The sequence below is a fragment of the Phoca vitulina genome, unplaced genomic scaffold, assembly GCF_004348235.1.
Source record: "Phoca vitulina isolate PV1807 unplaced genomic scaffold, GSC_HSeal_1.0 scaffold16, whole genome shotgun sequence".
Classification (NCBI taxonomy): domain Eukaryota; kingdom Metazoa; phylum Chordata; class Mammalia; order Carnivora; family Phocidae; genus Phoca; species Phoca vitulina.
The window spans coordinates 34,795,029-34,819,353 of record NW_022589719.1 but is presented as its reverse complement, the minus strand read 5'-3'; the positions used below and the strand labels follow the sequence as shown (position 1 = coordinate 34,819,353).

At 59.5% G+C, this 24,325-nt stretch overlaps 1 protein-coding gene across 1 annotated transcript; it reads left to right on the top strand.

Moving 5' to 3' along the window:
• Positions 1-493: 493 nt before the first annotated feature.
• Positions 494-7,439, top strand: FGF3 (fibroblast growth factor 3). Its single transcript, XM_032414830.1, has 3 exons — positions 494-713; positions 2,791-2,894; positions 7,077-7,439. The coding sequence occupies exons 1-3, from the start codon at positions 494-496 to the stop codon at positions 7,437-7,439; spliced, it is 687 nt and encodes a 228-aa protein (XP_032270721.1).
• The last annotated feature ends 16,886 nt before the right edge of the window (positions 7,440-24,325 follow it).

Here is a 24,325-nt window from a genome sequence, read left to right as displayed (position 1 = left end):
GAGGGGCGGGAAGGGACCTTTCAGAGCCGGGAGGGCGCGCGGGGGCGCGGGGCGCGCGGAGGAGCGGAGCCGCGGCTCGACGGCGCTGCGCGGGGGGCGAGCGGGCGCGGACGACACCCGGCCCGAACCCCGCGCCCCGCCGGGCTCCCCGCCCCTCCCGCGCCTCCGCCGGGGGACCACGTCGGCCTTTTGTTGCCGAACCGTCTTTTCTTTCAGCGCTTTGCGCAGCAACGGAAATTTCACCCGATCCTGGGTGAAAATTAAAGGAGGTGCCTCTCTCTCTCTCTCCCCCCTCTTTCCCCCCCGCCTCTCCCCCCCCACCCCCGCTCCCTCCCGCCCCTCCCCTCCCCTCCCCCACTCAACGCGGAGCCCGAGTCGGCACGGCCTGGCGCGGGAGCCGGCTCCGAGCGCCTCGCCCCGGCCCGGCCGCCCCCTCCATGGGCGCCGCGTTCGCCTGCAGCCGCCGCCGCCGCGGGGCGGGCGCGATGCCACGATGGGCCTGATCTGGATCCTGCTGCTCAGCCTGCTGGAGCCCGGCTGGCCCGCCGCGGGTCCCGGGGCGCGGCTGCGGCGCGATGCGGGCGGCCGCGGCGGCGTCTACGAGCACCTCGGCGGGGCGCCCCGGCGCCGCAAGCTCTACTGCGCCACCAAGTACCACCTCCAGCTGCACCCGAGCGGCCGCGTCAACGGCAGCCTGGAGAACAGCGCCTACAGTGAGTGTCGGCCCGCGGCGCGGCGGCGGCGTCCCCGGGGAGGAGCGCCCGGGAGGGCTTGGCGCGCCAACGGTGCCCGGGAAAGCGGGCCGGAGGGCGCCCGCCGGGGTCCCCTGCCGTCCCCTCGCGTCGGGGAGAGCAGCGCGAGGGGAGCTGGGGGTCTCAAGTCCGAGGGGACGCGTGGTCGGCAGCCCCGGGGCTCCCCGCTCGGCTGGGTTCTGTGGCCCTGACAAGTTCGAGCCCTTTGAGTTTTTCGGAGAAAAGGCTCCGGACGTGGCATTTATCATCTTCTTTATTATTTTGACGACTTCTCCTCCTCCTGCCGACCCCGGGGCGCCCCGCCGGCCGCTCCGCCCTCCTTGATCGCTGTCGCCCAGGTGGCCGCCCCGAGTCGCGGCCTCCACGCGGAAGACCCTCGCCGGGCCGGAGCGGGGCTCCTGGGCTGCTGCCGCGGCGGGTAGAGAACCATGCCCCCGGGCCAGACCGCAGCCCTCGCGCCTCTGCCCTGGGCCGCAGAGCGAAAGGCAGGGTGGGCGCGCCGCTTCGGGGTGGGGGGCCGCGGGATACGAGTTAGACGCACGGAGGGACCTCCGCCTGGGTCTGGGGACACAGGTATGCTCCCGCCCCGCCCCACGGCCCGAACCGTGCTCGCGCGGGGGTCCGGCGGGGCTCCAGGGTTTGGCTCCTCTGGCCGCGGGGACCCTGGCTCGTGCTGAGCCTCCCTGAGAGGAGCGCGAAGCCAGGGGACTGAAGCAGCTCGGCTTGATGGGGAGCAGGAGGCCCGAGCTCCGAGCGCGGCAGGAACGCAGTGGGAAGCGTGGGAGCGTGGCCAGGGTCCGGGGCTCCTTTGCTGCATCCCAAGGCGCTCGCCCCCGCGCCGAGGGTAGGAAGCCGGCGGTGGACTGAAGGCAGCGGCGGGAAACCGCTGCTTCTTCTAGGAAAGTCGCAGCCCCGGAGAGGGCGTCGTGGGAGGATGCCTCTGGAGCCGCGCCTTGGGCACTCGCGTCCCCGTCCCTGTGCGCAGGATGGGGCTGCCGGAGCGCTCGTGCTCCTCTTACAGCAACACCCCGGTGCTCTCCAAATCCAGTCTCCCCCTTGGAGCCACAGAGCATCAACATTTTCGGGGTATCCAAGGCAGGCAGCCTGGAGGCGGAGGAGGGCAGCGCATCCGCGGCTGCGCCTGTCCCGCATCCAGACGCTTGCTTCTCTGGCGTCTGGGCCCTGGGATTGCTGCCATGTTGGGGGCCAGGGGCGCGCCCAGAGAGCCCCCCACCCCAGAGGGCATCGCTGTTGCTCCAGCGCCCCTTGGAGCCCTTCTGGGGGGGGCACAATGGCCCCACTCGGGCCTTTGTTACAGGACCTCTGGTGAAAAAGCACTCCTGCATCCAGAAGGAAGGTTAGGGGAGGTTGAAACTTCCTTACATGCAGTGGGGAGTGGGAGAGCCCAGGGCCCCTTCCCTCGGTGAGCTCCAGCGTCTAACCCCGCTTCCTGCTAAGAGCCTGTATCCCGCTTGGACCCTGCCCTGGACAATTATCTCCTGCCCAGGTCCATTGCCAATGAGTTTGGGTGGCCCCCTCAATGCACTGCGTGGATTATGTTATCCCCTGGCTTCATCAGGGCCCCAGCTTCGCCCCTGCCCCAGACTCCTCAGACCCTCTAGCAGGGGCTGTGCCGTTGGAGAGTTCCAACACTGGTGTCTGCAGCCCAGGTTTGAATTCCAGCTCACACACATATGTGTGGTCTTGGGAAAGTCACCTAACCTCAGCAGTCTCAGCTCGCTGGTCTGTCAGATCACGAAACTGACATCCTGCAGGACCTTAGCACCTGGCACTCAGCACGTAGACATGTCAGTCGTATTGGAATTCTTCTCCTTGGAGCAGCCTTCCCTGATGCTCCCCTTGCTTCACCTTCCATCCAGTGACTTCTCCTTCCCCTGAACTTCCCAGGTCATCCCCCCCCCCCACCGCCCCACCCGAGCGTGTGGTGCCCTCACCTCGCCCAGCCTGGGCCCTCCGCCCCCGGCACTGGGCTGTGTGGGAGGTGCGGGGAGTGATGAGCCTTCACAACTCTTCCCAGGTATCCTGGAGATGACAGCGGTGGAGGTGGGCATCGTGGCCATCAAGGGGCTCTTCTCGGGGCGGTACCTGGCCATGAACAAGAGGGGGCGGCTCTATGCTTCGGTGAGTCCGACCTCTCCCGTGGGCACTCATGCGTGGGGCAGCCATCTCCCTTGGACATCTCATCGGGGGACAGAGGGGACGTGGGCAGCAAAATGCTTTGTCCAGCAGCATGGGGACATGCAGGATCCCAGCTGGGACCAGAATCTCAGGTCCTGGGTCTTGACACCCAGTGCTGTTCCAGCTGCTTCTGTAGGAGGCAGCTGCCAGGTTGGCTGGCTTGGAGCATGGCCCACGGGGAGGACCCCACTGGGGGTGAGACTTGTCTTAAGTTCTCCAGTGCCCTTGGGTTAGAAAATGCTCCTCCAGACCTTTTCTGTTCCCTACTACTGCCCTTCCCTCAAGGTCGCTGAGAGCAAGGCAGAGATTACCCCCAAGTTTCCACCGATATAAATGGACCTGGTGAGCCTTGGGGCACAGCGTGACTGTGTATTGGGCAAAGCTTTTCTGTGGGCTCAAGCAGAGCGCTCCTGGAGGGGGTGGGGGGCGGGGAAGCAGGGCATGGCACGTCCAGTTCTCCCCAGGGTGGAAAGGCAAGAGCTGTTAGTTCTTAGGACCCAACCTAGAGGAAGGGACACAGGACCCGTGTCCCAGGCACACAGATTTGGAACCCAGTCTGTATACCGCCTGGGGCCCCCACAACAGAAAAAGGGTCCTGTGACTCCGTGGGCATTGGCAATGTCCTTCCCCCAAGGGCCGGGGCGGGGATGCATGGAGTAAAATGCATGTAACCAGGAAATTTGCTACCTCCAACTAGTCATTGCGTGCAATTCGGCTGATACCCCCTTGGGCAATGAGAGGTTTTCCATCTGCAGGGAACCTAGACAACACAATCCAAGGACCTTCTCCCTGCAGCCCCCTCTCTCCATTGAGCCTGTTTGCAGGGGCCACACACCAGCCTCTCCCTGCCTGTCTGGAAGTTGGGCAAAGTGTGATCAGGGAAGAGTTGCAGGAAAACACTCCTTTAAGCTGCTTATTTTATCATAGGTTTTTTGTTGTTGTTGTTTTTTGGGTTTTTTTTGTTGTTGTTGTTGTTTTGCTATTCTGCTAAAGGAAATGCAAGAGTTGGAATGAGCCCATTTGTTTTCTCTGACCCAGGGGCTGCTTAATAGAAGCCAGGGACCCTCTGGTTTCCAGCGTTTCCTGCAAGTGTTCCCAGAGTCTGCAGACACCAATCGTGGCTTATAAGGACATACCCTCAGGCCCGGGGCTGGTCTGACTTTTTCTTGAGGTGGACTGTGGTTTCCAAAAGCCTCAGCCCTGGGCCCCTGGTGCCCAGTGGGCAGAATGGACTTTCTGTTCCTCAAATGACCTTAGACCACCTACAGACACCTCTGTTCCTTATGCAGAGGGGCCCCGGTGAGGAGTTCTTGTTCTTGGCAGTGATGATGCAGGTCTTGCTGGTCCCAGAGGGCCCTCCATCCACACCGAGGAAGTTCATAGATTGGGCAGGGAGGGCTGAATCAGAAGGGGAAGTCTAAGGACTTTGACACCTCTTCCGGGGGGTGGGGGCAGGCCCAGGGCTTTGGGTTACAAAACAAAACATGACCTGGGGGATCCCAGTGGGTCAGAGTCTACCTGTGTCTGCTGTCGCTGAGAAGCTGCAACAATGGCTTCCTTCCTTCCTTCCTTCCACCCATCCATCCATCCATCCATCAGGCATTTATTCCTTCATTCACCAATGCCGTGGGCATTTACCGTAGGTCACACTCTCTGCTAGGTGTTTGCTTCAGGATCTTACTCAACTGTGAATTCACTGCTGTCGTGGCCTCCGGTGTCGTGGAGCTCCCCATCCCCCACAAGTTATCCCCCAGGTGCCTTGGCCCCCAGGGGAGCTGCCCAGACCGCCTTCTGCTCCGACTTTCCACCATCATTCCCACCGCAGCCTCTGGAACCTTGCTGGGTTCTCCAGACTGGAATGCCCCCATCAGAAAAGCCCACCTCTCCCTAATGACTCTCTCCTAAATGTCCCCTCATTGGGAAGGTACCTGTCAGCCGGCTTCCTCCTCACACCTTCGACATGCTCACCATGCTGCCTGCAGCCAGCCACCTTCCCGCCCTCCCTGCACACCCCTGCCTGGTCCCCTGGGGCTCAGAACCAACTGGGGAGGGCAGCCTTGCCAGCCACCTCCACACCACCCCGGGCCGGCTTTTCTGGAGCGGCTCCAAGTGCTGGCAGAGCCTGAGAAGGAAGTGCAGGCTCCCCAAGTTTGAGGTCGGGCAGGGACAAGTAGAGTTTCGGCAGGTGGCCCCGGTGGGGGGAGTGATTGGGGGGAAGGCCCTGTAGAGCACAGGGTCTGGGGTGGGACAGCAGGACCCAGAGAGGCACTGGGAACTCTTGCCACGGTCTCACCTGGGGTCCCCTGGCGTCTGTGACCCTGGCCCTGAGCCAATACCCTCCTCTTGGTCATCCTGACCTCTCTAGGAGCCCCTACAAGGTGCAAGCTCTACCTGCCCCAGGACCCCCTTCTGGAGGGCCTGCGCTCTTCACTCTTGGAGGCTTGCAAGACTGGGTCCCTTCAGTTGTCCCACAACAAGAAAACCCTTGGCTTCCTGGTTCCTGGGCCTCAGCCATGGGACAGAGAGGCTGGGGAGAAGAGCCTGCTCTGTCCCTGAGCTCCTGATGGTTGAGTGTGGGGACCAGACACCAATGTAGGCGCCTGACATGGGGGTCTGCCCTGAGCCCAGCCGCTCACCCCCAGATGGCCCCTGATCCCCACACTACATATGGGGCCTTGAGCACAGACCAGAACAGCATCATAACCCTCTGGGATTTGGGGTCTGCCACCACTCCAGGCCTGGTCTTTGTCAGCGGCACCTGTACTGTGACCCAGGGCATTCTGGGCACCCCCCGAGGGGTGGGACAGCAGAGAGAGGTTGAGGTTATGGGGAGAGGCAGCTCCCTCTTTCAGTTGAACGGGAGCCCCCACCCTTCCCTCTGGACTTGGACGTCATCAGGGAGGAGGTATTTGGTGCTTGACCATCATGCATCCTGTGGCCCTTCCAGGTCTCATGCTGTCCCTTTCATGGGTCAGGCCCCAACCAGCCTGTGCCCCCCTGAGAATGGGCCCGGGGCCCTTTGAGCCACCTGCACTCAGTAGCAGCCCCCTTTCCCCTCTGCAGATGGAGACATGAGGGTCTTGGGCTCCTTCTGCCCACCTCCCCCTGCCCCTCAGCCCTGCCCCCTGGCATGGGGTGAGGAGGGAAGCCCAGGGGGTGCTTGGCATGCCCACCTGCTTACAGCTCAGACCGAAGCCTCACCTGGGTTGGTGTAAGTCAGACACCCCCAGCCCCGACCTGGAGGCACCCCACAAGGTGGCCCAAGGGACGTTGGTGAAAGCCCCTTGAGTTACGAGTCTGCCTCTCTCCGTCCGGATGCCTGTCTCGGAGAAGGCAGAGACCCAGGCCCAGCCCACGCCTCCCAGCCTGTCCCAGAAGCACACGGGGCCCTGTTCGTCTCTGCCTCTGAAGCGGTCTCCTCCACACCCCACTTGTGCGGGCGCCCCCGCCCCTGAGCCGCCCTGACAACAACAGTGTCTGTGCCGTTGCTGAGCACAGGCTTCGGGCTGGGCTCCTGGCTTCTGCTCCATGTGCCTGGGGCAAGCACCACGAGGCCAAAACAGCCCCTCTCCGAGTTCAAGGCCCAGAGCCAGGACCTAAACTCAAGTGTAATGGACAAGCCAGGCTCATGAAAACCCAGCCAAATCCCAGTGTCCATTTCTTCTCTCTTTCATGCACATTTTCCAAGAGCAGTCTGGGGCACCATCCTCCTCCTGTGTCCAGATGTCCTGCTGATGTCCCTGCCGCCAGCAGAGATCGAGGACAGGCCCTGTCTCTGCTCTGCTGAGAGAGCCACACGTCCCTGAGCCGGGACGCCCCCCCTCCCCAGTCAGTGCCAGGGGGACAGAGCTGGGGGAGCACTCTCCCCAGGGGCTCAGGAAACCTTGGCAGAGGAGCTGAACCCCGAAGGCCAAGTTCACCAGACTCAGAGGGAGGACGGGCACAGCCTAGGCATGGGTGTCATGGGTCAGATAAGTGCTGGACCAGGCAGGAGGGAGGAGGAGAGGGAGACCTGGCAAAGGGACAGTCGGTCCCCAAGACCCTGCTCCCCAGCCTCCGTGGGGGCCTCCGCGGGGGCCTCCATGGCCTCCCCAGCGGCTGACCGAGGCCTTCTGCCCCCCGCAGGAGAGCTACAACGCCGAGTGTGAGTTCGTGGAGCGGATCCACGAGCTGGGCTACAACACGTACGCCTCACGGCTGTACCGCACGGTGCCCAGCGGCCCGGGGGCGCAGCGTCAGCCCAGCGCCGAGAGACTGTGGTATGTGTCCGTGAATGGCAAGGGCCGGCCCCGCAGGGGCTTCAAGACGCGCCGCACCCAGAAGTCCTCCTTGTTCCTGCCCCGCGTGCTGGACCACAAGGACCATGAGATGGTGCGGCTGCTCCAGAGGGGGGCCGGGCTCCGTGGCGACCTGCCCGGGCCCCCCGGCAAGGGCACCCAGCCCCGGCGGCGGCGGCAGAGGAAGCGGACCCGGGGAGGCCGTGCGTAGATCGCCAGCCCCAGCGCAGAGAAGGCCGTCCACCCTCCGGCCCCAGGCGGGCTCCCAGCGAGCGGCCAGCCCAGCAGGTGCAGAGCATCCACCGGCCCGGCTGGCCCCGTCCTGGCCCCTTCCCTGCCCCTCCCCTGCTTCTGCCTGGCTGGTGTCTGGAGGCCCAGCCCTCCCCGATTCTCTCAAACGGGGTCAGATCAGAAGGGAGTCGGGGCTCAGAGGGAGGGCTGCTTTCAATCCGCACCTTTGTGGGCTTCCGTTGGCCGGGTGCCCCCTCGCCCACGGGGAAAACCGACGGCTGCCTCAGGAGCCTCCCTGCAGCTCCGCTGCGGGACGAGTGGGCGTTTGTGTAACCGAAACATTGAAGTATTTTATTCTACTTTGTTATTTAATAGATTATAACGCAGCCTGAGGAGACACTTGCAGTTTTTACTGGAAACATATTTGCTTGGGAGGATAGCAGCGTCTGTGCCAAGTCACTATTTTAAAATGTAAGACTGTACTCTGAGGAATCAAGCTAAAGATGCATTTAAGCCCCTGGTTTGGAAGATTGCTATTTTTTGAAACCAATAGGTGGTTTGTGTGCATGGAAAGAAGAGGCTAATGCATGTGTGTGTGTGTGTGTGCGTGTGTGTGTGTGTTCCTGTTCTGTTCCTGTTCGTGTGCACACGAGGCGGGGGTGGGGGAGGGAGAGGAACTGATTTACTTCGTTGAGAACTCCAAAACAAGTCCCTCCATCGTGCCGCTGTGTGTTTCTCTGCGGACAGTCCTGAGCACCTGGGTTGTATGCCAGGTAGGACTCTCTGAACTCCTTTATCCTTGCTGCGACCTGCCACCAAAGCCTTGAGCGTTCCTGTCTTTGCCTAAGAAAGCAAACTTGGAGGCTTAGGGAGGAGACGTGATTTGCCCGGGTCCTCAGCCAGTAGGTGGCCAAGGTCCGTCTTGGACCGGGTGCCTTCCCTGCCCCCCCCACCGCTGCTCCCCCGACAATGGCAGTGGGGGGGGTCACCTGAGTGAGAGCTACAGGGCATGGGCAGTGGCTCACTTTTCTGGGACTTCGCGGGCGGCGCTGGTGAGGGATGTGGGATGGGATGGAGCCGGTGCCACCATGGCTCCCAAGTCACCAATGAGGAAGCAGGTTCAGGTGGTGACCGTGCCCCGGGCATGTAGCAGGGGAGGTGTGGCAGCATCGTACCCACCCAGCCCTCATTGCAACGCTACTGACGGATGCTCCCTAAAGAAGAAAGGAGACATCCAGGCACTGGTGGTTAATATTTAAAACAGATTGGCGAGGAGAATGTGTTTTCTGCAGCGGGCAGGCTGTGCCCGGGTCAGTGCGGACCCGTCGGTAGCCCAAGCAGCTTCACCTCGGGCCTGGCTTAGGAGGGAGTTACGGGTTGAATTGCATCTCCCAAAGTTCACCTCAGTTAGGGGGACTTACTCGGGACCTCAGAAGCTGGCCTTATTTGGAAATAGGGTCATTGCAGATATAATCAAGCAGAGATGAGGTCCCACTGGGGTAAGGTGGGCCCCGATCCATTACGACTGTGTCCTTGGAAGAGGGAGAAATTTGGAGACAGACTTGAACACAGGGAGATGCCGTGTGAACGTGGAAGCGGAGGCAGGGTGAGAGCTTCGCAAGCCTAAGAGAATGGCAAAGATCGCCGGCAAACCAGCAGCAGCCGGTGCGGAGGCCTGGCCCAGACTCGCCCTCCCAGCCTCCCCAGGAGGCAGCCCTGAATCGTGGACTTCCGGTCTCCAGGACTCGGAGACAGTCAATCCCTCTTCTTTAAGCTGCCCGGTCTGTGGGATGCTGTTACAGAGGACAGGAGTCCTTCACTGCCTGGTCACTTGGGTGGGCCCCCAAATGAGGGGGACCCTGCTTCTGTCAATTGACAAGGAGGGAGTAGGCCCCCAGGCTGAAGGCCTTGGCCCCCCTGGCAAGGGTTCAGGGGGCAGCAGCTGAGAAGGGGCCACCACCCTGCTGACACCAGGCCCATCTAACCGGGCCTTGGGGAGCCCTGGGGTGCTAAGGATGGGGCCGCAGAGGGCTTCAAAGGGAGACCTGCACAAGCAATCCCATCCCTTTCTCCTCTTCAACCCCAGGCGCTCTCCTCAACCAGCTTAGTGTTTTCTAAGCAGTGAGAATGAACCCAAAAGGGAAAAAGGATTGAAGGTCAGTTTAAAAGCTCGTAGGTAAATGCAGTGGAATCCAGCCCCGTCCCCCAGTCTGTAAGCCCCCTTACTGAGTCTTGTGCCCAAGAGCACCCTGAGGGTGGGGGGTGCTCACCCTGTGTGGCAAGTACCAGAGTGTCACCCACCTCACAGGTGGGAAAGCCAAGGCTCAGGAGGCAGGACGTGTCCGAAGGCGCACAGCTCCTGGGTGGGGGCTTGAGGGCCAGTTACAAGCTCTGCCTCCCTAGCTGCGACGCCTCGTCTGGCCCCCAGGAGGCCCCCCGGTGCCCTGCAGGAGGAGGCATTGGTCCCCCCAGCGCAGCGGGCCAGGCCACCCACCTCCCTGGCCTCCCTGGCTTCCCTCCGTCCAGTTCACATGTCTGCAGGACTCCGAGGCTGGTGAGATTCTGCCCTGGGTGTGACTCTTGCCTTGGCACCCCCAGGGATATCCTTGTCCACACCCAGCGCTTTATCACATGGCCCCCACCGAGATAGGGCTGAGCCGGACAGAGGTCTGTGACCCCAGGGACACTAAGGAGGCCCCAGATCCTCCGCGTCCCCTGCAGCTCCCGTGTTAGTCACTGCCCTGCCTCCTCTTCTTGGCAGACGCAAGGCTCCTGGGCATCCTATGGAGGCCGGGCGGTGGGTATGCAGGTAGGATTTCCCAGAAAAGGAAATCTGGATCGGGGTGGGGCTTCGTGAGCCTGGCACCCTTCACTATTTGGCCTGGACCCTCCTGCATGGGCCTGGAGGGGGCAGAGGCTGGAGACTGAGCGCCCACAGCCCCATGAGAACATGCTGTCTGAGCCAGGACAGGGCACCCCAGAAGGTCCAGTGAAGACAGCCTGTCGCCCTCTCCTGACTTTGCTGTCACCCCCACCTGCCCGGCCGGGGTGGCATGGGAGGGGAGGAAGAAGGGTGAAGCGATTGGAGCAGGGTCTTTGCTTTTGAGAGTCTCTGGGACTTTGGGTCAAGAGCATGCAAGAATGGGGATGTAAGTGGGGCAGCTGCTGTGGGAAGCAGGATTGCAGTTGCTCAAAAAGTCACACGCAGAATAAGCATGTGACCTAGCAAGTCTGCTTTGGGGGATACGCCCGAATGTACTGGAAGCAAGGACTCCAACAGATATTTGCTCACCCTGGTTCATAGCTGTGTGTTTATGATAATCAGAAGGTGGGAGATCCCAAGTGTCCATTGACAGATGGTTGGATGAGCAAAGTGTGGTCCATCTACACGGCGGAATAGTAGTCAGCCTTAAAGAAAAAAGAAGTGCTGACCCCTGCTACCACACGATGAACCCTGAGGACATGATACTCAGTAAACAAGCAGAAGGACAAACGCTGGGTGATACCATTCACAGGAGAGAGGAGTCACATCTGGAGAGACAGAGGGCGGACGGTGGGCGCCGGGGCCGGGGAGGAGGAGGACGCGGAGGCAGTGTCTAATGGGGACAGAGCTTCCGTTTGGGAAGACGAAAAGTACGGAAGCAGATAGTGGTGGTGGTCACGCAAGACTGTGAAACTCCTTAAGGCCGTGAAATTGCACACTTAGAAGCGGATAAAATGGTAAAACAAAAACAAAAAGAAAAAAACAAAAACCAAAACCCAGCAAACAACACTGCAACACCCGGACTGCTGGAAGTAGGGAGTTGGCAGCATCAAAGATGCTCAACAAACAGCGCTGAATAACTTAAGGAGTGCTCAGCCAGTCACCCGCACCTGCGCAGGGCTGACAGGAAGGCGGCAGGTGGCCTTGGAGGCTGTGAGCCGCTCTGCCTGCCCAGGCCCCGCCCACTCCCCCACCTGCCCGTGTGAAGCCAACAGACCAAGGACCCGCTGCCTGGCCCCCTGAGCCCGGACCCTGGGCGGCTCTCTCTGGGTGGCGGAGCTTCGGCTACTCGGGGTGGGCCTTTGAACCTCCCCGCAGGTTCAGAGACCTCCCGCTTCCCCAGGGGTTGAAGGACTCGGAAAGATGAACAAGTAGATCTATAATTAGCGCCCAGCCATCGGAGGGGGGCCTTGCCCTGGCCACATTCCAGGGCCGAGCCAGAGATAGCAGCCCCAGAGCTGACCCCATCCCCTCTCAGACCGCAATAACTGGATGCCAGGGTGGCGCCCACTTGTGCCTGAGCCCCCCGGGCTGAGCTGGCTGTGCACACCTCCCTAGGGGACTGTGGGGAGAGGAGCATTGGGGTGAGAAAAGAGGCAGTACAGGTGTTGGATTTGGACCCACTGACTCAACCACTGTCTTGGATGATTGATCGTGGGAACCCAGGATTGGCCCCTGCCTCTCCCCAGCCTCAGTGTCCCCATCTGCCAAATGAGCTTCCATAGGGGCCATTGGGACCCACTGAGGAGACACAGTGAATGGTGTATCAAAACAGCTGCACAGCCATGAGTGGACAGAGGAGAGGTCGAGCACTTCTCTTTCTAGCGAGGGCTGGGAGATGCACCAAGAACAGAGTGCACCTCACCAAGGCGCCTGTTCTGTCATGTTCTTATTTGAATGGCTCCAAGGTAAAGAATGAATGCAAAATTTCGTGAGGGGCACACAGGGAGTACTGATGGCAAGGTGGGAATTCCTGGGAAACCTTGTGCCTTGGGCAGGCTGGGTTCGAGATATAAATTTTATACATTCATTTATTATCACTGATAAAATAAATATATTTATCTACCTTTTGTATGTTTAGGAGAACGGCGCTGTAATTCTCCATCCATCCACTTACTCATCCATCTGTCCATCCACCGATCTACCTACTCATTCATCCATCCATCCATCCATCCATCTACCCACCCATCCATCCTTATATCCCCCCATCCATCCATCCACCCACCCACCCACTCATCCATCCATCCATCCATCCATCCATCCATGGATACATCCATACATCCATCCATCTATGTATCCATCCATGCATCTACCCACCCATCCACCCATGGATCCATCCATCCATCCATGGATCCATCCATCCAGCCATCCACCCACCCAGCCTTATGGAAGACAGAGGCACAGCTCTAAAGTAGCAGGTTGGGAGTGGTGACCTGGAGAAATTCAGGAAAAACTGGGGCAGCTCCCTGTTAGTGAGGACAATGGGACACCATCAGTCAGAACCCCATTTTCAAGAACCTCGTGATCAGCCAGCCACCATCTAGATAGATGATAGCTTGACAACATCCTCACCCCCTTCAGAGCTGCCCTGGGGAGAGGAAAGGTCCAGAATGAAGAGCTGAGGGCATGGTTGGAAGAGATGGGGCAGAAAAGGAGCTGGCTTCCTGGCAAGGGCTGTTTGGGATCACAGTGCTTGAGGTGAAGCCAACCTGGGTCTCCACTGAGACTGACCCAGTCTCAGTGCTCTGTTTATGACTTGTGAGGCCAGGAAAGATGCTCTACTCACTCTGAGCTTGTTTCCACCTCTGAAATGGGGACAATAAAGACACCACTATCATAAGGTTGTCTCAAAGATTCAAAGCAGCGAAAGAGTGAAGGTGCCTGGCACGCAGTTAGCAGGGCTCTCATGTCAGCTGTGACGTCATCACTTGGCTCTGGCATGGGTCAGAGCGTCATGGCAAGAGTGACTAAAAGCTCCGCTTGGTTAAGCGCAGACTCAGTGCCAGACCATCCAAGTGCTTTGCATGTTCTCCAAACTCATCTAACGACGCTGGTAGCCCTCAAACAACCCTGGGAGGCAGGGGTTACTAACTCCACCTTCTCCGTGAGGAGCCTGACCCCCAGAATGGGTACGGAACATAGGCAAGATGGCAAGGCTGGTCAGGCCAGACTTGGGATGTCCGCCCTGGCGGCGGATTCCAGAGCCTACACACTCACTCACCATGCCCTGCAGCCTCAGAGAGCCCCTGGCCAGGCCAGGCTGCCCGGACCGAGTAGGGTGGACCTCCCAGGTTCTCCAAGGAGGATGGGGCCCTCCCTGGAGCCCCTGCCTCTTGCCCTCCAGCCCAGGAGGGATGCTGGTTGATATGTGAGGGGGGTACCGGCTGGGAAACCTGCCCTGCTCATTGGATTCTTAGGACTGGGCTTCTTTTTCATTACAGGACATTTCTCTCTGACCTCCCCCCTTCATGAACTCTTACCATGCACAAACAAGTCTACCTGAAAGCTCAAAATTCTTGTCTCAGGAGAGCAGACTGAACCCCCAAGCACACGCAAGGCTTAATGGGTTTGTCAAGAGTCATCTCTTCACCAGGATATTCTTCTAGCCATCCCTGCCTCCTACCTCCTGAGCCCCTCATTCTTTCTCCCTTTCCTCACCCCAGCCCCACTGCTCTGCCTGTCCCAAGCTCTTCCCTGCCACAGGACCTTTGCATATGTTGCCTCTTCACCTGGCTGGCTCTTCTGCATCTTCACTTACCAGGATGTCACTGCTCAGATACTTTCTGTGACTCCCCTATCCCAAACTGGGCCCCTCCTCATTTTTTCTCACAATACCTTGTTATTTCTGTTCGCCGAACCGGACAGTATCTATAATTGTTTAGTTAATTGTACACTCACTGCAGGTCCCCACCAATCACCCACCTGAGCGGGGAGGCACCTGGCCGATATCCACCAACCCAAGTTCGTCTTTGGTCGAGGGCTGCTCACAAAGACAGTCATCCCCTGAACTTCTGGCCACTCCCCTCAAGCAAAGAAACCCAGGGGCTTGTGATGGAAGTGCTGGGGTCCGTGACCGTGGGGCAGTGAAGCCAAGTGGATAGTATCTGCTACAGCCTCTTGTTAGCTTTTGCAGAAGAGAAAACAGCTCAGAGAGACTAAGCAGTTTCTGTAAGGTCACACATTCAGCGACAGGCATGTCACACCCTGGGCTGCTCCAAGGTCTCTCGGGCTCCAACGCTTGCACTACTCCCCTACGTGGTACCCGAGGACAGGCAGGCAGGACACCCAGGAGTGGGCACAATGGTGCAGCCACTTTGGAGAACAGTCCGGCCGTTCTTGAAAGTGTTAAACAGAGAGTTGCCTAAGATCCAGCACTTCTTCTCCTAGGCATGTACCCGAGAGAACTGAAAACACGTCCACACGAAAACCTGCACACACGTGTTTACGGCAGCACTATTCCTAGGAGCTAGAGAATGGGTTCTTCTACCCAAAGAGCCATTGGCTGATGAATGCATAAACAGAATGTGTTATTGCCACACAAGGAAATAGGATCTGGCCGTAAGATGTACCGATATACCCTACAAGACGAATGAACTCGGAACACACTGTGTGCCAAGTGAAGGCCACATACTTGTGATCCCATTTATGTGAAATGTCCAGAATTGGCAAATCCACGGAGACAGAAAGTAGGCAGATGGTGGCTAGGGCTAGGGGGAGTTGGGGGAAATAGGAGGATGGACAATGGGTACAGTTTCTTTTTAGGGCATGGGAATGTCTAACACGGAGGTGGTGATGGCACGCAGTGCTGTGAATCCAAACCCACTGAATCGTGCCCCTTATATGGGCGGATTTTCTGGCTTGCAGACTATATCCCAATACATTTGATTGTCACAGCCACGTCGGCAAGCCCTTCCATGATGGTTGGGCTGGTCAGGCCCTCCCCACGCTTTGGGGACGAGTGGGGATGGGGCAGCTGGGTTGTCCCAAGTGGTCTGGGGAGGGTACCCTGCCTGCAGTGCCGCAGCCCACCAGCAGATGGCAGTGGCCTCAGCAACAAGCTCCAGGTGCGCCCAGCTGAGGACCAACCCCACGGGTCTGCCCAAGCCTGGGAGGCCACCGTGGTGCCCCTGCTGGTGACCTGTTGGCAACACCTGTTGGGTCACCATGGCCAGGCAGTCGGGGAGGAGTTGGTCATCAGTTCAGGACTGACTAACCCTGGGGAGGCGGCCCCGTCCACGCCTGACCATCCCCGCATGGCCACGGAGGATGTCCCTCGGAGGGCAGAGGGTCCCCTCCCCAGGCACAAGGGCCGGGGCACGGCAAGGGGCAGGTGGTGGGCCTGGGTCCCGAGCAGGGCACATAACAGGCACCCACTCTTGCTGACCGGATGGGAGACAGAAAGCCGCACCCCGCCCTGCTGAGCACGCATTCGTCCACACAAAATGAGGACAGTGATGATAATAGGAGGGGAAGGAGGTCGAGAGGAAGAAGAGAAGCTTGTCTGGCTCGGTGCCCCGTCACTTTGATAGATCTCCACGGAGTGGGGTTCTAAGTCTTCCCAGGTGATAGATGAGGAGCCAAAGGTTCAGAGGAGGGAGGCTACTTGCCCAGGGTCACACAGCTTCCAAGGGTTGGAGCCCGCATTCAAACCCAACCACCTGGCTCTGGTACACGGCTTGGGCTCAGGCGGTCTTGAGGAAGGACTCGATTTCAGTTTTGTCTAAACCAGTGGTTCTCAAAATGTGGTCTCCTGACCAGGGATTTAGCTTGAGATGCCTTCCTGGGCCCCACTCCAGACTTGCTGAATCAGAGCCCCAGGGGACGGGCCCAGCAATCTGTGTGTGAACAGCCCTCGTGCTGATACACTAGTATTCACAAGTCCTGATTTGCAAGGATACCTCCCCAGTTGCTCACACTTAGCACGTTAGCACTTAAAGCACTTCGCTATGGGCTGGGTGCTTCTCACCCATCACCATACTGAATCCTTCCAGCCACTCTGCAAGGCTGGCCATTATGATCCCCATTTCACAGGTGGAGAGACTGAGGCTCAGGGGTAAAGCCCCACGTCCCTCATGGCAAAGCATGAGCTTAGACCGGGAGCTGGGTCTGAGCGGTCGCTGTGCCTGCTGCTCTGGGAACAGACAATGGCCCTGGGAGGCACGACTGCCCTCTGCCTAACACGTCCTTCTCTCTGGGCTAGAGGGCATGTGGAGAGCTGGGCAAGGAAGGGCTACCTCCACCCAGGTGCGTGGGTCTGGGGAAAGTCACTGCCACTGAAGTGTAGGCATCATTGTCTGGGGGCCCCTGCGCCTGCTGGAAGGAGACAGTCTGGAGTGAGAGGTCACAGTTCACCAAAGCTCACCAATACCTCATCTGGGGCATCCCTGGCCCTGTTAGCAGCAGCTTGGGTCCTCCAATGCTCACCGCCCCCCCATGCCTACCTCGAAGTTGCCTTCTGAATCAAATGGATTTGGACTTTATAGCTCATCTTTCCCCATTTGAACCTCCTAGGGTATCTGTTTTCACTCTTGAGTATTCACTCAGCTACAAAGGTCAGAAAACTTAAGATAAAGGTACTCTAAGCAAGATAAAAGTGTATATCTCTCATGTAAAAGAGGTCCAGGGTGATGAGGCTGCTCCACATTCATCAGGGACTCAGCTTCCTCCCATTTCTTCCCTTCATTTTCATTTTAATGGTTTTGACCTCATGGTACAAAATGGCTGCTTGGGCTCCAGCCATTCCAACCACATTCCACTCAACAACAGCAAAGAAGACAGGCACATCCCCACCTCAGGACATCTCCCAGAAGCCACACCCACTAGCCTCGCTTACCTCCTATTGGCCAGACTTCAGACACATGGGTGCTCCAAGCAGTGACACAACAGGCAAAGAGAGAGACAAGGAGAAGGGGAAAAGGAGAAAGGATATTTGGGGTCTCTGCCTCTTTAGAGTGGACACTGTGATTCCTCCTCCACTCGTGTGCCTCTGGCGCCCGTCAAGTCCTTCTTCCCCTGGCGGCTTCTTCAAATGTCGGAACGCAAGAGGAGAATGCTTGGCCCTTTGGATGTCCTCCCCGGGGGGAGAATGGCATTAAGATTTATCGCCAGCCCTGCCTGAGGCCACCTGCTAGAGGTCAGAGCCCCTGCTTGTCCCACATGGGGGCTTCCCTAACCAGGCCCCAAGAGATGCACAAAGGCTTTTCCAATGGGACACTGAGCGGCTGTTGTCAGAGGCCCCTCCCCGGGCAGGGGCAGGGCAGGGCAAGGGCTGGTGCCCTCACCTGTCACTCCCACCCTCCCCCAGGGGTGGGGCCATTTAGAGCGCGGCCAGCCAGGCCAGCACCTTCCTCAAAGCCACACCCCCAAGGGCGGTGCCAGGCAGGGGACTCTGGCCCAGCCACGAGCGCCGGAAGTTCTGACGTGCAGCCCCTCCTTCCAGTGAGACAGGCCGCCGTCTCCTCCGGGCCTGGGCTCTCCGCGCCGCCTGAGTGATGCTGGCGTGGCGGCCACAGGGCGCTGGCGGTGTCTGATCTCGCACGGCCCTCCGTGAGCCAGGGGCCCGCGCTGGGCACGCACGGCTGGGTTTGCATCCGAGCCAGGCCCCGTTTGGGCTTTGTCTGCAGTCCAGTAGCTTCTCCCTGGCAGAGGGAGGCAGGCAGCCCTCCTCCCCCTGGACATAACCCCCATGTGACTCAGGAGGGGCTGGGGTGAAGGGGGACGAGGGGCTGCGGCCGGGAACGGGGGTTCAAGTCCTGCCGGCCGTGGCTCACAGCCACATGCTCTCTTGCTCGGGCCTCACGGTTATCCTCAGAGGTACCCCTTTTGCTGATGAGGAAACAGTTCAGAGAGGTGAAGCCATCTGCCGAGGTCACACAGCATGGCGTCCAACTGTTCAGAGCAAGGGCCCAGCAGTCGGACAGACCCGAGTTCAAATCTGACTTCACCTCTCACTCACCTCTGCAGGGACGGGGTGGTTCCTTTGCCCCTCTGGGCCTGGTTCTCCCCGTAAAACAGGGGTGCCCATTCCTGCCCTGGCCCCTCGCAGAGAACCTTGTAAGCCAGGCAGTGCAAGAAGCTCGGGTCCCTAAGGCAGGCCAGCTGCAGGGGTCACGGGCTCCAGCCCCTGACGGTGTAGGCGAGAGGGACCAGGCAGGCTCCTGGAGAGGGAGCCCACGCTAAGTGTCTGGGGTCCTGCAGGAGGCGCTGTTGAGGAGGACGAGGCTGGACTCCAGTCCTGGTCAGAGAGGTGAGCCCTTGGCCTTGGGAAAAACTCACCGCTGTCCAGTGCCAGGCCCTCCTCCCTGGGTCCCACTCCCTTGCTCTGTCCTCAAGGCCGGTGCTGTGGTGGCCCTGCGCTGTGGCATGCAGATGGTGCTGTCTCATTGAGAGTGGGGAGGACCTACTTGGTGCCACCCGCACTCGCAACCTCCCCTTTCTCTCTGCGTTTACAGACCCCGCTAACCTCCCCTAAATGCCAGTCTGGTGCTGGCCCTGGCAGGGACAGGAGGGTGGGCCAGTCTCACTGCTGGGCCAGTGCAGCCAACCCTAGGGAGGCCCCCTTACCATATATGAGGGACAAATACCTACTTTCCGATGGTTGAGCACTGCTCATTTCTCAAAGCAAGCTGCGAAGTGGGCTAGAGAGGGATGTGGGGGAACGGGGGACACTTTGACCAAGAAGATCCATCTGGGGAGGTGATGGCCAAGCGGAGACCTGAGTGATGAGGAGCCACCGTGCAAAGAGGGTGGCCAGCAAGTGCAAAGGCCCTGTGGTGGGGAGAGCCCAAACAACCATGCCAGCTGAGAGGCCACGTGTGGCATGGGCGGAAGGGCACGGGGGGGGCCGGCAGGCGGGTCACTCTGCATTTTGTTTGCAGTGTGGTCAGGGGCTCGGTCTGGGACTGTGGCTCTGAGGGCAGGGCAGAGGCCCCTCTATGCCTGCCAGGGGGACTTTGCCCTTGGCCCACCCTAGGAAAGAGATGCCCGCTGCTCCCAAAGGACAGCCCGTGGCACTCCTGCCCCCAACGTATGTGACCCCCAGCTCAGGCCCTCCCTCGATCTCCCACAGAGCTGAGGAATATAAATATCAATATGGGCTTTGCCCATTAACACTGTCCCCCATCCCAGCACCCACCTACTGGAAAGCTTGCCACCAAGTACTTCGAAGTAACAGACCCAAGTGAAAAAAAAACAAAAAAAAAACAGAGGTGTTTAAATGGGGTGAGGGTGTGGGGTTGGCCATGCTAGGAAAGGGTTCATGCTCACGATCGCTAAAGTCACTCAGATTTCTAGGAAAACTATCAAGACCCCAAGAGACAAGGGGAGCATTGAGGAACGCAACTCCTGGAGCCATATTCAGCCCTGGTGGTCCTCAAAGACATGGGAGTCAAAATTAAAAATCACTTCAAAACCGTCAAGGTCATCGAAACAAAGCAAGTCGGAGAAACCACCGTGGCCAAGAGGAGTATGAGGCACATGGTGACCAAATGTGCAGTGGGGTCCTGGATGGGATCCTGGGTCAGAAGAGGACATTAGGGAAAAGTGGAGGAAATGGGATGAAAGCAGGACATCAGTTGGTAACAATGTATCGCTAGGTGGTTCGTCAATAGTAACAAAAGTACCCCACTGAGGCCCGAGGCTAACAGAGGAGACTGGGGGTGGGGCATACAGCAACGCTCTGTGACTGTCCGCAAACCTAAAACTATTAGAAAATTAAAAGTTTGAAACAAATAAAAGTCCAGTTTCACTGCTTACCTGTCAAGTTGGTAAGGAGAAAAACAAAAATAGAAAACAAAAAAAAAAAAACCCACCTAGTGCTGCTGAGGATGTGGCTGAAGGGACAGCCGCCCTCTACGGCCACCTGCACACAGACCCATCCTTTAGAGGACGGTAAGCTGAGAGCCCGAAATTCTCAGCCTGAATCCAGAGATTCTGCTTCTGAAGATCACATTCCAAATACAGGAAAAAAAAAAATGTTTATGCACAAAGATGTTCATCGCAGCATTGTTTATAATAGAAAAGGAAAAAAAACCAAACCCTCAGAAACCACCTAATATTAGAAACAGAGCAGAATGGTAAGGTCAACAACGGTCTATCTATAGAAGTCACAAAGTTTACAAAGATCACATCGTGGTGTGGGAAAATGGTAGGGTATATTTATTAAGTGAAAACAAATCGTATTTGCAGGATGATTCATTCATTCATTTGTTCCTTGAGCACATAAATATTTATTGAGGCCTTGGCTGTGCTAGAGGGGCCCCTACACTTAAGAGCTCGGGTGTCGTGGGAGAAGCGGACTGCCGAGCCCGCAATTATCACCCCCTGGGGTGAGGGCACCGATGGAAGTGACCGTGCTGGAACCCAGGGTCAGGGAGGGGGTTTCTAATGCAGCCTGGGGGTCAGGCAGCTTTCTGAAGACCAGCTGCCTTTGAAGCGGGTGGCCAATCTCACGGAAGGTGGGCAGCAAGCACGGAGAGGACAGAGTCCGGCGAGCGTGGCCAGTCCTCCTGTTGGGCGGGCACCGAGCAGGGAGGCGAGGTCCGGAGGCATTACCGAGGCCACTGAGCCTTTCCGTCAGCATAGGGAGCCATGGAGGGGCCAAGAGGCAGTGGCCAGATCGGATTGCTTACGAGCGTCTCTGGGGAGCCCCCCCCCCCGGGCTTGGGGCCCTCGCCCCCCCGCTTGCATTGTGATGGACGCGCGCACCGTGACCCGCGCCCTGGGCCACAGGAAGTGCCCCACCCCCCACCCAGACCTATCAGGGCCTGCATCTCATGGGACCTTTCTGCTGTCACATTCCTGACCTGGGTGATCGAGATGGACGGAGGCCGGGTCCCTTCTGAGCTCCACGGTCACTGCTCCTGGCGTGTCCACATCCCCTGCCCCCCTGGGACCACAATGGCTCGTGAGAAACCAAACATCCCAGGGCTGACTTGACGGCCATCCTCCGCTGGGCCCTGGGTCCTGGGAAGCATATAGTCACACAGTTGGGTGCCCAGGGTGTGACCGAGGACGGCAGGAAGCCTGATTTGCCCTGGCGCAGAGCATCTGTTCCGAGGAGAAAGCCTCTGGGCCCTCCTCTGTCCCAGTGTGGCACCTGCTACCAGCACACACACCCACGCCAGCCAGGGAAGAGAGACGGGCCACCATCCAGCCTCGCATGGGGCTCTCACCCTCCTCGCCCACATCCTTGTGGAATCCCCACCATGAGGGTAGGAGGGGGCTGAGGCTCAGAGAGGGTGAGCGACTTGCCTACAGTCACACAGCAGGTGATTAGAGGGCAGAGCTCCACAGAGGTCTCCCCATCAACGCTGGCTGGGTTGTCCCCAAGCTGGCCTGGGTCTGCTGCCCTCAGGGCAGCCGGGAAGTGAATCATGGTGGCTTGCATATGCCTGACCCCATTGCCTCAGTTGCCTCCTGTGCCCCCCAGAATTGTCGTTGGGAGACCTACACGCAGTGAGCAAAATGTCTGCGGCCCATGCTCAGTTACCGGGCACTGGTCTCATGATGTGCCGCACGTACTTACTCTTCCTGAGTTCTGGAAGTTTCTGAGGATGGAGATGGTGCGTTTTCCTTGGGGGGCTGCAGACGCAGCGGGGTCCCTCAGGTAGGTTTGGGGAGGGCAGCCGCTGGAGGCATGCAGTGCGCCAGCCCCCCACCCCGTCCTCTGCACAGGCCCTGCCCCCCACCTGTTTGCACAAATGCAGTGAATCTTCCAGGCTTGTGGCCGCACCGGCTCGCTGGACTGCCGTCCGGGGTGGTCCCGAGCTCCCCTGGTGGAGGTGAGTGGCCGGGACAGAGGCTGGTGGCCCACAAATACTGCAGATACTTCCCACCTGGCTCCTCCCAGGACTGGGCGCCCCGCCTGGCCCGTGGCAGCGAGCTTCTGGACAGACAGAGGACACGGGGCCACCCTCCACCTTCAGCTCTCCAACTGCTTCTCGGCTCTCAAGATAAAAACGCCTCTCCCAGGCTCATGAGACCCTGTGACCCACCTCCCAGGGCCCGAGGCCCCATCTCCTCCTCGGCAGCCACACCGCCACCTTTCGGCTCCCCTGGGGAAGGGGGGAAGGCAGGCCCCGGGTCGGCCTTCGGGTTGAGCAGGTGGAGGACAAATGCCAAGGCCAGCCTGAGCCCCGGGTCCCAGCAGCCCATTCAGATCTGGGGCCGTCCCAGCACTGCAGGGGGGAGACAGGGCTGGCTGCCGTCCGAGGCTCAGAAACCCGTGTGGGTCTGGTTCACCGTCCAATGCCGTTGGAGCCTTCCCTGCTGCCCCCACACCTGGCCCTGTGCCCGGAGCTGGGACTCCCGCCTTCGCCATGTTTGGAGGTGCCCACAGCCGCCAGAGAGTCCTGCCTTTAACACAACACTCGCCGTGGCCTCTGGCCCTTGCAAAGCCCTGCTGCACCCACGGTCCCCCTCCCACAGCAAGGCCCTCTGTCTCACCTCCAGACCTTGCTCTCTGCCCAGGTCACCCTCCCCACCCCGATCCAACCTTCAGGTCGACCAGATGCCCCTTCTTTAGGACTGTGCCCCTGGCTCCCACCAGCCCCCACCCAGAGGACCCCTGATTTCCCTTTCGGAATCCTCCCCTGTGGGTGTGCTTCTCGCCGTGGGATGGCCGTCCCCACCACCCCCCCCACCCCGCCGAGGTGGACTAAAAGTGGCAGCTCTGCCTCGTGTCCTGCGCCCGAGCAGAAGCACAGCCAACGTTGGTTGAATGACGCCCTGGGCTTTAACCCGCACCTGGGCCTGCCACCGGGACAATGCCTCGGGGCGGGGGGGAGCTCTTGAGCGGAAGGGAGGAGACGTGCTTCATTTAGCCCTCCGCTGACGTTCGGGGTACCAGGAGGCATGATGCACGCCTGAGCCACTCTGCAGCCTGCCGTCTCCGGCGGCCGGCGTCCTACCTTTAGTAAAATGGGAAGTGGCGTCACTTTACTGTTGGACTTCCTTTCTGGTTTTTTTTTTCCCCAAAGTTCCTCCAGTTAGTGCCTGCATATGACATGAAAGGACCAAGAACGTTTCAGTGAGCAAACACGTCGTGCGTCCAGCCGCGGGAACCAAGCGAAACGGGCTTATTAATCGGGGCTGCGATCCAGGAACTCGGCTCAGGGGGGGCTCCCCGAACTCAGGGCGTTTCTCGGACACACATTTCAGGGCAGGTGACTCTTCTCCCCGGACGTCCGTCCACGGGGTGAGTCTGCATGGGAGCCGGCTGGGCTGCCACGGCCCGGCTTGCCCTGCGCCCCGGGCTCTCGGGCCGCCTCCTGCAGCTGGCCCCTGTGATTGCACAAGGTAGGGCGTGCTTGAGGCAGAAGCCGAGGCACCTCAGAGGGTCGTCCAGGTTTTATTTTGGTTCTAGCTCCACGCTCGCCCGGTGGCATTTCAGGCCCTTGAGCCGGGGTCTGGGTTTACTTGAATGAGCTGCTGGGAAGAAGTCCCGGCCCATCTGACCTGGTTCTCAGGGAATGACCTCTGGCTGGGAGCATCTATTTTAAAGGAGGCTGCCATTTGGTCTTTGCCAAAATAGTTGAAAGAAGACCCCAGAATAGCAGGCTGGGTCTGCCCCGGCTTAGAAGCCGCATCTCGGGCTTACAGGCAGGCGCGTGGGATGTCAACAAGCAGGCGGCAGAGGCAGAAAAAGGCCTCTTGTCACCGAGGCCGGAGGCTCAGGAATGGCCTCCCGGCACCCCGGAGGGCCAGCGCCCCTGGGCTCGCAGCCGCGGCGGGAAGGCCCCCCCGGGGTGACATCAGAGGCGGGCCTGGCTCAGCAGCGCCTGCTCCTGTAGGCATTCACTTGGGTCATCGTGCCCCTGTTACCCATTCCGCAGATGGGAAGACGAGGGTAAGAGCCTGCCCAGGTTCCGACAGCCAGAGTCAGGGCCGGAGTGGGGCCTACAGCCCCCCAGCGTGCACCTGAGCCCAGTGGCCTCCGGCCTCAGTGGCAGCGGTCATGACAATGATGGTGGGGACAGAAATCCTAAGTTAACCTCCTGCAGGTGCTGCGTCTTCTGCCCCTGAGCCCTGGAGGAGGCAAGGGAGGGCGTAGGGGACCCAGTCAGGGGCTCGGCTCAGCACCTGTCCCCCAACCAGAGTAGGAG

Coding starts and splice junctions, on each gene's coding strand:
- FGF3 (XM_032414830.1), top strand. CDS start 494: ATGGGCCTGATCTGGATCCTGCTGCTCAGCCTGCTGGAGCCCGGCTGG. Junction 714..2,790: donor CCTGGAGAACAGCGCCTACA/GTGAGTGTCGGC, acceptor AACTCTTCCCAG/GTATCCTGGAGATGACAGCG. Junction 2,895..7,076: donor GGGGGCGGCTCTATGCTTCG/GTGAGTCCGACC, acceptor TGCCCCCCGCAG/GAGAGCTACAACGCCGAGTG.